The sequence below is a fragment of the Eleginops maclovinus genome, chromosome 18 (genome assembly GCF_036324505.1).
Source record: "Eleginops maclovinus isolate JMC-PN-2008 ecotype Puerto Natales chromosome 18, JC_Emac_rtc_rv5, whole genome shotgun sequence".
Taxonomy (NCBI): Eukaryota; Metazoa; Chordata; class Actinopteri; order Perciformes; family Eleginopidae; genus Eleginops; species Eleginops maclovinus.
Window position 1 is genome coordinate 13175046 of NC_086366.1, and position 12326 is coordinate 13187371.

At 42.6% G+C, this 12326-nt stretch overlaps 1 protein-coding gene across 1 annotated transcript in view; it reads left to right on the top strand.

The window, feature by feature from the left end:
* The window catches only part of dscaml1 (Down syndrome cell adhesion molecule like 1), an 88915-nt gene that overhangs the window by 44025 nt on the left and 32564 nt on the right, over positions 1-12326 (top strand). The window contains exons 4-5 of the mRNA XM_063907610.1: positions 10897-11043; positions 11633-11911. Of these exons, the coding sequence (XP_063763680.1) occupies positions 10897-11043; positions 11633-11911 (426 nt within the window). The remainder of the gene's footprint in view (positions 1-10896; positions 11044-11632; positions 11912-12326) is intronic.

The following is a 12326-nucleotide window of genomic DNA, read 5'->3' on the forward strand; positions in this document are numbered from 1 at the left end:
CTCCCACTGAGGACAACATGGCTTTACAAAGGGCAAGGCTTTATTGATTTGTGTGAGAGTTTATCACATGTGTGCCGGCACTTTACCCTCCTCTCTCTCCCCTGTGCACACTAGCAGCAGCATTGTATGTGTGCATATTACTGCGTTTACATAGTTTCATTAACTTACCCCAAGTAGACGGCCGAATCAAGTTCACCAGCTCAACAGAAGCCAACACGCTGCTTTCAGGAGATCAGTCTTCTCCCTGAGTGCTGTGTCTTTCTCTATAATGGATGACAATCCCACAAAAGTGACCTGTGTGTCAAATTACTGTCGGCACACCATTGTTTTTGTGTTTTCCGTAGCAGAAATAAGGTCACGCTTTGGTAAACTTATCTCTGTTTGTGTATAATGTATTAGATATGTCCCGTAAGCCTTCTCATGACCGGCGAGCATGTCCCTATCTATTATCTATGAGACTAAATAATTAAAGACAAAAGCAACACAATGCACCGCATGTTGACAAGTCCGGAGTACGTGTTTGCATATGTGCCATTGTCAGCAACCAAATAGACCCACAGATAAATGTGGTTAAAGCCATTTGTTTTGAGTTACGTGTTTGCGTGTGCTCTCTGACATACAGAACATCATTTTAAAGAAAAAGAAAAGCATGCAAACGGTCAGAGGACAACAGGGTGCTTTTGTGTCACTTTGTTTGCTCTTATTTTGGTATTTGTTACCCTTCTGTTTTCTAACCATGTTCTCTTCATCCACCCCTGCCTCCATTTTGCTGCTTGAATATTTATGGCCATTCCAATTAAGATTGCTTAAGTGTGGTGGAGGCCTTTACCCATTACAGAGGGAAAGACAGAGACGAAGACACGGGGAGTGGGCTGATGATAAAAACAGACAGATTATCAGATTTCTCCCTCCTTCTATTTCTTTTGGTTTGGATGAGTGCATTTTTCCATTTCCTTTATTTGTTTTTCTTCTTCCTTCCTCAGTTTCTCTCTCTCTCTCTCTCTCTCTCTCTCTCTCTCTCTCTCTCTCTCTCTCTCTCTCTCTCTCTCTCTCTCTCTCTCTAGTCTCATGCATGAGTTGCTCAGAGAGGGTGAGGGGTGTGTGGGTGTACAGGGTGTCACCTTCTAACAACAGATATAGAAAGAGAAACGGAGAGACAGCAGCAGAAAAAGAGACAGAAGAAGAGAACAGAGAAACCAGGGAAACAGAAAGATATCGAGACAGGGAAAGACAAAGAAAACAGGAGATGCGATGGTGGTGTTGGGGAGGGCGGCAGCTGGCATTTGACGGTGAAGCATGCCTTTTTAATGAGTGCATTAGTCCTCTGCATACCTATCCTCAGATCACTGCATCATATTGAACCTGGTAAACAGACGAAACAAAGCAGGAGAGGAGGTTTAGAAGGTCAAGGGTTGGAGCTGCAAACCGAAACACTTGTAGAGAGATAAGAATAGACAGAGTGTGTACCTGTGTTTCCTCTTCAATTATTCTGCCTCTGGTAACCGTGTGTGTCCTTCGCTCATAGAGGGAGAGACAGAGACAGAAGCTTAAAAAGTATTTTAACCTTCTGCTGTTATTTTGCCACAGCATGTTCACAGTCCTTAAGCAATCTTATTTTTTCTTGTTCAAGAAAGTGGCAGTAATATAACATCCTTTTGGCTCTTTCTATATCTGGCTTATTCTCAGGAGCACTTAAATATTATAGACTACTTTGAATGTGAATAGAGAGGAGATAGGAGCAAGTGTCATTCATTTCTTGCTAGAAAGAGAAATAGGCTCGGATAGGGAAAGAGCCTATTGTCAGTAGGTGTAGATTTCCCTTTGTCAAACACATGTCAATTCTTCAGACCCAACAGAGGAGAGGAGAATAGGAAAATTATAGCAGCAGAGAAAAGGATGATGGGAGAGAGGGCGGGTTGAAGGCGGGAGAGGAACAGGGGAGGAGGGGAGTGGTATTGATTTGACACTCGGGGAATCACACCACAGCTCTGTTCATTTTCATTCATCTGCCCTTGTAATGGGGGTGTTAATATGGCAGGTAGGGGGATTTAAGAGGATGAGAACATTTTATTAGAATCCAATCTTTATTATCCTTCACCCCTGCCCACCTCTCAGCCCCTACACACACAGACATGCATCTATGCACTGGTGGACATGTGCAACTTTAGACACACATGTACACACTCGTGCCTCTAGATGTTAGTGAGGTTGGGGTGAAGGTGTTAATTACATGTTGGGCCTGAATGGACTCACAGGTGTACAAGTCATGTTTTATATAGTGCATGCTTTTGTGTGTGTGTGTGTGTGTGTGTGTGTGTGTGTGTGTGTGTGTGTGTGTGTGTGTGTGTGTGTGTGTGTGTGTGTGTGTGTGTGTGTGTGTGTGTGTGTGTGTGTGTGTGTGTGTGTGTGTGTGTGGGTGGGTGGGTGGGTGGGTGGGTGGGTGGGTGGGTGGGTGTGTGTATTAGTGTGTGTGTGTATGTATGATGCAAGGAGGACGCCAAGAGAATATGAGCAGCTCAAATGAAATGGCTTTTATGAGGCTTTCCCACTGCCTCCTAGAATCAGCCATAATGGGCCCTTGTTAATTATCAAATAAATTAACTAGGGGAAGGAATTGAAGGAGCGGAATCATTGACTGACTCCTTTCGTTCTTTCTTATTCCTAGAAATATTGTCTTTACTTATTCACTATTAAGTCCTCATGTCTTCAGGCTGATTAAATGTCTTTCTTTAAAGAAAATATAAAGATGAAAATAGAATCAAAACTGTGTGAGCCTCAATATTATCATTTTTGTTGACGGTCGAAGTTAGAAATGGTTACACACAACAGTCCAGTGTACACAGGAAGTGATAAAGAACTATTATTTTATCCATGTTGAGGGGTTGATGTGAAAGGTTACATTTCTAAAAGCATGCAAGAATCCACACAAGGAATGGTGCTTTAACTTTACTCGTGGCTACTTTACATATCACATGTTACTCTCAGATAGGTAAAGGATTGCCACAAACACAAAAGATTATAGTTTACATAACCTAAGTTTTATATACTATTCATTAATTTGTACTGCAACCCGACATGGAACTATGTGGAAACAAATGCCCACCACAGAAGCAATGTTGTGATCATAGCTTACAAAGGATTGCAGCTTCCCTCGTTTCCTTATGGGAATATTTTAAGCAACTTGACACTAACTTGGCCCAACAGTGTCTCTTTAGTGCTAGTTATACTGCTAGATGACTGTTTTAAATTAAAACAAAGGTGACACTGTGAAGCCATGTATGTCGCTGCTTGTGTTCTTCTGCTGTAGCTTTGTGCCTCTCACTGATCTTCTTATATGGTTGCCTTTTTGCAAGCTTTCTCCAGCCTGTGAAAGTTTGTTGCTTGATTGTGGAACCATTTAAATGATAATAAACCCTTTTTTGTTATATATGTTGGATCTGTCCCACAGTATTTTCCCATCACAAACACATCCAACTCTTTTCCAATGTTAGATGCTCTGTTTCTCTTGCAGGGAGTAGACTGACTGCTGGTAGCACTGGGCCATATGCCCACATTACTATTTTATTACTCTACCACAGTAACCACTGTAGCTAACATTACCCTAAAACACACACACACACACACACACACACACACACACACACACACACACACACACACACACACACACACACACACACACACACACACACACACACACACACACACACACACACACACACACACACGCACACACACACACCATCAGAACCTGTATGAGAATTTACACTAGAGGGTTTCCCTTCTTTGGGTGCAGCAGCTGTCCATGGTGCTGATCTGTGGTAGATTTTGATTGTTTTCTTCTATTTCCACCACTTTTCTTGAGCATCGATACTAAATGTACTCTACTTCAGTTGATGTCCCTAACAGTATATTGTTTTAGCTTGTAAACAAATCTGGTACTATACACACAGCTGTGTTTGCTGACTGGGTGCTGGATTCATTTTAGGTGAATAAAGTTAAGGTAGATGCCTTTCGTTGAACTGTAGTAGTGTACAATAACAACCAGGTAATGCTTTAAATATGCTTGGTGATCCCTCAACTTTGTGCCACTGTAACATGAATATTGTTTGAACTACTTGTAGCTTGCTGCTACGTACCTTGATGCCTTTTTGCCCCCATTTTTAGCCTCAATGTTCACATGTTCTTAATGTTTTTATTCTCGTTTTAATAATTCATTCTGTGTATATGTTTACACACGCATACTCACAAAGAAAAGGGCGTGATCTGGTGTTGATTTGCCTGAGATCACGCCCTTTTCTTTGCTCTATTTCACATTGCACAGTGTCACAGTCGCTTGTTACATTTCTTATGGTTGTTTCAATTTGCAAATTTCAAAATATGCTGTTGTGCTGCTTATAGAGAGTTTTAAAATGCTTAGAGACAGGCATATGCACCCAATCTCTCGTTTACTGTATACAGAAAAAAACAAACACTTTCACACCCTAAATGCCTCACACATAGGCCCTGTGTGTGTGTGTGTGTGTGTGTGTGTGTGTGTGTGTGTGTGTGTGTGTGTGTGTGTGTGTGTGTGTGTGTGTGTGTGTGTGTGTGTGTGTGTGTGTGTGTGTGTGTGTGTGTGATGAAGCTAGTAAAATTAGCAATGTAATGTTAAGGGGATGGATGGAGACACAGTGGAAGTCATGAAAAGAAGAAAAGCAGGAATGAAAAGTTGAATCAAGATGAGGAGAATAAATAGGGAATGTGTAGGTGTACTCCACTGTCTGCTCCCACTGTGGCATCCTGTAGTGAGGATGCTCTGCATGAAAACACACACACACACTCGCATACTCACAATTTGTCGATTGCACTCTGCAAACGTGGATTGTGAGACAGTGGGAGGAAGGATGTGTAGATCGAGAGACAGATTGTGAGTGTACTGTACGTGTGATTGCTTGCTTCTCTGTGTGTGCATTCATTTGGAGAAGTCCATTTGTAGCCTACTACTGCAGGTCTGTATTGCACAGAGCCCGTGGTCCATTTAGCCTTAAAACCTGAAAGGCAAACCTTGACAATAATTGTGGTGACAGTCTTCAGCTTGTGTTTTTGTTAAAAAGCATGGAGTGAAAAATAAAGTGACATGATGCACTGAGAGATGTGTTGAGCTCCTCTGTGGCCTATAGCCCGGGCCTGTGAACCAATTACAGATCCATTCAGCAGTTTCTCTCCTCTCCTCTGATCTCCATCGCCATCATTTAAATGGCTGATTCCGTTTTTACCTCTAATGAAGGGTACTCTGCCGCACACACATGAAGCACGCACACACGCACGGCACATAAAAAGCACACTTGCACATGTCGCTGTGTGCCACCGCAGCGCCCCCTACCCAGCTGTTGTCACGTGAGTGCACGGGCCCTAGCAACAGCGAGCGAGAGAGCGAACAAAAACTAGAGATTCTGGCGAGAGCAGGGGAGAGAGGAATGGGTAAAGAGAGGGAGAGCGAAAGAGATGGGAGGGAGGGAGGGAGGGAGGGAGGGGGGAGCCGTAGAGCATTAATAAGTGATGAGTCCAACAGTGTGAATTGCTGTTAGTTAGCATTGCTGCAGCGCCGCCTTCATTTGCATGGCAGCTCCAAGAACAAACCCTCTTGCTTGCGCCATTTCCTCTCTTGCTCTGTTTCTGTTTCTCAGATATTACGTTTTTCTTGCTTTCCCCCTCTATTTCATCTATTTCTGTCTCCTTCTTTTAGATCTGGCCAGTATCTCACATTTTTTCTTAGATACTTTTTTAAACAATTGTCTGATCTGATCATCCTCTCTTCCCAACCTCCACGATTGCTTCAATATTAACATTTTCATTTTTCTCTATCAAAGTTTTGCTCTTTATGATCTCTTATGTTGCCTATCCCCCTCCCCTGTTGACAATAATTTGTAGAAGATGGCAGCCATATACTATAATGGGATATATTTAGCTGCGCCTATCCTGCATCCCTTCATCTTCCCCGTCTATCTAACCTGCCCTTCCCCTCCTCTGACTCCCCCACCTATCTCAAAGAAGAGGGGTGTCCTGTCTCTGGGGGAACTTTGGGGCAGACAAGTGATGCTCCAGGGCTCACTTATCCTTTTTTTATATATTATTGTTTCCGTCTTTCTCCCCATTCCTGTCTCTCTGTCTCGTTATTTGCATGTATTTCTCTTTCTGTGGGATTTCTGGCATGCCTGCACACACACACACACACACACACACACACACACACACACACACACACACACACACACACACACACACACACACACACACACACACACACACACGCACACATGCAGCACACATCACACACACACACACACACACACACACACACACACACACACACACACACACACACACACACACACACACACACACACGCACACACACACGCACTCACACAGATCCAGCAGCATCTTCACTCTACACTTGACTTGAGTTGCTGCCTCAGGCTCATCAGCTGAACTGATTCCATTACTTACAGACCCCCCCCCTGAAAGAGAAGGAAGAGGAACAAGGACTAGAAGGAAAAAAGGCAGACATAGAAAGAGGTAGAGGGCAGAGGGGAGACTGGAGGAAGAGAATCCAGCGATGGTGAATACATGTCATACAGTTTGTAATGGAGCAAAATGAAGGAATGAGAGGGTTGGGAAGTAAAATAGGAAGTGAGGGGATTTTGCACCTCCCTTGGGTGTGGGATAGACCTAAAAAAAACACAGCAAAAGGAAAAGGCAGACACAGAAGCACATACATACATACAGACACGCAAACAACAACCACAACAAACTCCTGGAGGCGTAGGCAGACTAGACGAGAATTGATCTTTTCTCCCACAAGGAGAGGCTTGCAACGGGAGAAAGAGAGAGGAAGATAGAGAGACATAGAACAACGTAGAGGAATTGTTTTTACCCATGTGTGGCTCTCAGGCCTGCAGGCCCCTCATCCCTCTCACTCTCACTCCCTCCTCTGTCACTCCCAACGGCATGTTTCTCTTTATCTCCCTATCTCTCCCTCCATCAATCTCCATCTGCCGTCCTCCTCCCTGTAGGGTCAGCCTCTTCCTCTCCCCCCTGCCTCCCTCCAGTGCAGCCTGCACCCTCTCCGCTGTTTTAGGTGTGTCACATCTCGACAGACAGCAGTAGAGCAGGCAGTGACTAGAAATTAGATATCAGGATGAGAGAGCAGCAGTGAAAGGAGGAGAGACGAGGTGAAGGGGGGAGTTGGCTAATCTTAGGACACTCAAAGGAAGATGGTGAATAGAATACTTAGATACAGTATAGTTATGCCATTATTAATCGATCAAAGTAATAATCAACAAGGTCTCTTAAAATTAATTAATCTTTTATCCTTTTGTGTCAATAAATTGTGTAGGTGGACATAACAAAAAAATTAGGTCTACTCAAATATCCATAATACGTCGCAGTTCAAGAATTTTCCAAGCTATTAACACACAGCAAGTACTTGTTTGTTAATAGATAAATGGAAACTCAGGGCGGTGGTGGCAAAGTCCGTAGGGGCTTGGCCTGGGAACTGGAAGGTCACCAGTTCAAGTCCCCGAAAGACCAAGTTGTTACCGTGGTGTCCCTGAGCAAGGCACCGTTCCCTACACTGCTCCCCGGGCGCCGTACATAATGGCAGCCCACTGCTCCTAACAATAGGATGGGTCAAATGCAGAGACTAAGCAATTTCCCTGTAAGGGATTAATAAAAGTATGTCTTCTTGTCTTCTTCTTCTTGATTGGACATTTTGAGTAAAGAGAATAAAGATTTATCTAGACGCATCACTGCCCTTTAATCTGTATTTGTTTTACATTACAGTACTACCCTTCCCATTGTGACATGTCACGTTAGACTCTTGGAATATGTGATGGAAAATATTTTCTCACATGTTATTGATCAAACAATTAATTCATAATTCAGAAAATCACCTCAGGAACAAAACTAGGGAAGAGTTGTAGGTAAGATTAATTCGCCACAAGCGTTGACACACTGTCTCATTAATGTCCCCTGCACTCTCTTTTCTCTCCATTCTTAAGCATCTCTGAGTTTCTTACTCTACCCCCCACTTTCTTCCCTCTCCACCCCCTTCTGGTCTGTCTTCCTCTCTCCAGGCATGTTGTGACAGGGTGTTGCAGTGTTTTATACAGGGTTCTACTCGCCAAGTGCATATTATCCTGTAAGGCTTAATACCCAGGTTGTAACAAAAGGGCAGGCTTGGAAATTACAGCTTACGTCGCTTAGCACTCAGCACAACAGTCTGACTCACATGAAAACACGTGTGTGTGTGTGTGTGTGTGTGTGTGTGTGTGTGTGTGTGTGTGTGTGTGTGTGTGTGTGTGTGTGTGTGTGTGTGAACTTTCACATAATGCATGCAGATGCAGAGGCTTCTACAAGTATGTGTCGGGTTGGTTGTGTGTGTAAAATGTAGACTTACTAAATGAAAATATCAGACGCAATAATATGTTGATTTGATATTAGTGGACGCTCAATCTCTAGAAGCTGGTTAGCAGCACTGTATGTGTTGTAATTATAAGTCAATTCATTGATTAGTTGTTTTAAAAAAATGAAACCATAACCAATAATAACCTATTACTATTATTGAAAATTGTTCAAATGATATCAACCAAAATTCTCCTTTTCCTTGTTTGTATCATTTTAAATTGAATACCTCTGGCTTTTGGACACTGGTTGGAATCTCTTTGGAATTTTCAGAAAACGTTGATGTCCGTAATTCAGAATTTCTTGACTTTAAATTGACTTATATAATAATATGAAAATATTTGACAGAATGAGCAACAATAACAAAATATCCACTGTGATCTGGAAACATTGCCCATTTAGATTAGTCAGTCAAAACTTCTTCACATTCTTAACATATCAGTCTTGTTTGTGTGTGTGTGTGTGTGTGTGTGTGTGTGTGTGTGTGTGTGTGTGTGTGTGTGTGTGTGTGTGTGTGTGTGTGTGTGTGTGTGTGTGTGTGTGCCAGGACAGTCCTCTACTCTTTGTTGTAATACATCTCTTTTGGACGGAGTTCTGCAGCTATAAAATGCATCGATTGTTGCTCAACATTTTGGCAGGGCGTGCGGGCGGGCGCGCACACACCACACACACACACACACACACACACACACACACACACACACACACACACACATACACATACACACACACACACACACACACACACACACACACACACACACAATAAAATGATGATTACCTAAATGATAATTGCACATTTATACCTACACATGTTCATTGATACATATATATTTCACAATCAAAACATAGGACGAACAAAATGTCATTATTAACTACCAGTATTGACCTGGTGAAGATAATTTAAGAACAAAATAAAAACCATCCAAAACTGCTACTTATGTTGTGAAGTTTTCACACTACTGCAGTCGCTTTTCATCAACGATAAAATACATCTAACAGCTAGAACCATAAGTGTTTCAGAATACATTTGCAGTGACTAGGTGCTGACCTATTGCTTGGAGGTGTGTGTGCGTGTTTGTGTATGAGTGTGTACGCATGCATTTTTTTGCGTTGTGTGAACTACATATATGTCCCGTATTCAACTTTTCAATATACCTGTGTTTAACTCAAGTCCTCCCTTGTCAACATTGCATTGAGACATAAAAACTTCATGTACAGCAAACAACAGCAAGATAGTTCGCCGAAATACACTAACACATATAAACAAACTGCAAAAGCATCCGCATAACCGAACAATCTGAAATACACTACAAACTCTGAAGTGCACACTGTCTAAAATAACCCTTTGGGGGAACAGAATACAAAAAGATTCAGAGAAGCGGAAAGAATCAAACACCGAAATACACTCTCCTCATCTCTTCTCCTTCCATCTCTCTCCTCTCTTCTCCTTCCATCTCTCTCTCTCTCTCTCTCTCTTCTCCTTCTCGCACACAGACACACATGCACATGCTTTCTCTATTGACATGTAGATAAATCAGAGGGAGACCAAGCAGTCACTGATGTGAAATGAAAATGACACTAATCTGCTGTTACCATAACACACAGAGACGCATCAATTATTAACACCTACAATAACTCCCCCCTCTCTTCTCTCGTTCTCGTCTTCCTTATCGCTCTTTCTCTATTGTGTAACTCTCGCTAGATGGATGTGACAGAGTTTGTTAAAAGCTCCCCTGTGTTCAAGTACTGTGGTTTGGCCTTTTGAAGACATGTATATTCTAGTCCTGTTTCATATTCTTTGGAGATCAGTGATTTCTCTGAAAGATGTGCTCAAGGTTTGTCAAGAGGGTCTCATGATGGAGAGGTTGGCAGCTCTCATCTACTTCAATAGCATCACATATCTGAAGTGACCTTTTCCTCACCCAATAGTGTTGTCTTTTACTCTGTACACTTTTTCACCCAGCAAATGTATAGAAATGAGAAAAAATACAGTGAATACAGAAGATAATTATATATGTCTTTCCAACATAAGAACAGTGAATACAACTTGACATTTAAGTTATATTTCAGTAAAATTGTGCAGAGATATATATATTATTGAGCCATAGAGAAGGCGAGAAACTAAAGGCACAATTTTCCAAATCACAATGTTAGGGTATATTACCTTTTAACAGAGAGAGATTATAGCTCAAAGCTCAAATGTCTAAACTGGACAATGCCTCTACCCAATGTACATACACGAGACACAAGTCAAGTCGACAATATTTATATCGGCAATAATACAAATAAAAAATGTAGGGCTTTACAAATTGTACAGCACACCACACCCTCTTTCTGTAAACCATGCTAATGACATATCTTATTCATAATTGTGACTCATAATATATGTTGACTAACCTATACTTCCCTTCTCTCCTACCTGTTCCCCCTCTGCTGTCCTACACAGGTAACCGTTTCTTCCTGACCTCATTTGGCGCTCTGTATATCTCAGAAGTGCAGAAGGAAGATGCTCTGTCCACCTACCGCTGTATCACAAAGCACAAGTACAGTGGAGAGACTCGCCAGAGCAATGGAGCCAGGCTCTCTGTTATGGGTAGGCAAAGTTTCTCTTTTCACTTATAGTAGTAAAATGCCATCAAAATTGATCCGACAATCAATTGTATTACTTATTAGAATTGCAATACAGAGCGTTACGTTTGAGGGGAATAGTTTAGCAGTTGTAAAATAACCTTTTTTAGCCAAGATGAGATGAGAAGATCACACTACTCTGTACAGTAAGTATCAAGCTGGAGCCAGGAGATGCATAACAGGGGCGAACAGCTAGCCTGGGAAGATAATCCATCTACCAGCACTTAAGGCTCAAATTCAAGGAAATATATTTTCATTGTACAACACAGGTTTGTTCAATGAAATGCAGTTTGAAGCTCCTAAATTGGCATAGAAGCGTAAAAACATCATAACTCATAGCCAGGCTAGCTGTGTCCCCTGTGTACAGTCTTTGTGCTAAGCTAACCATCTAATAGTTGTAGCTTCATTTTTACAGTACAGACATGACTGTGGTACCAGTATTCTCATTTAACTGTCAGGAAAGAATAATCTTACTCTTAGAACCCAAAAAAGATTTAAGTACTGATGATTCCAACTGGATATATCTTTCTTTCTGTGACGTGCTACACCCACAGACCCTACGGAGTCCACCCCGTCAGTGCTGGATAGTTTCCAGTCCGGTGAGGTGCAGATGGGGCACAGCGTTGAGCTGCCCTGCATCGCATCTGGATACCCAAACCCCACCATCCGATGGCTAAAGGATGGTCGGCCTTTACCTGCTGACTCCCGCTGGACGCGGCGCATCACAGGCCTCACCATTTCCGACTTGAGGCTCGAGGACAGTGGCAACTACATCTGTGAGGTCACAAACAGCTTTGGGTCCAAAGAGGTGACAGGTCACCTTAATGTCATAGGTGAGTAAAGCACTAGATTACAGTGGAAAAATAAAATCTCAAAATTCAGCACACAACAATGCATCACTGAACACTGCCTATCCTGACCTCCATTGTTCACCACTGACAAGTACAGTTGGAGCATAAGTGAGATGGACAGAAGTAATGAATGATGATGTCAGGTCATGGACAGGTGCAATGGAGACATCATATAAGCTCTGTTGGCTTTGCCCTGGCCCTGTGCCTGCTACAGCCCCCCACTTCACAACCCACCCTCATCTGGGCCAAGCGTGAGCATGATGTCCAAGGACGGCTCGTTCCCCCGCTGTGCTCTCAAACCCCAGCTAGGCGTTGCTACGGTGACAGAGAAGAACAGTGGTCGTGCAGGCCTGTCACTCTGTTTACCAAGGACGTGAGGGAGGGAGGGGAAAAACAG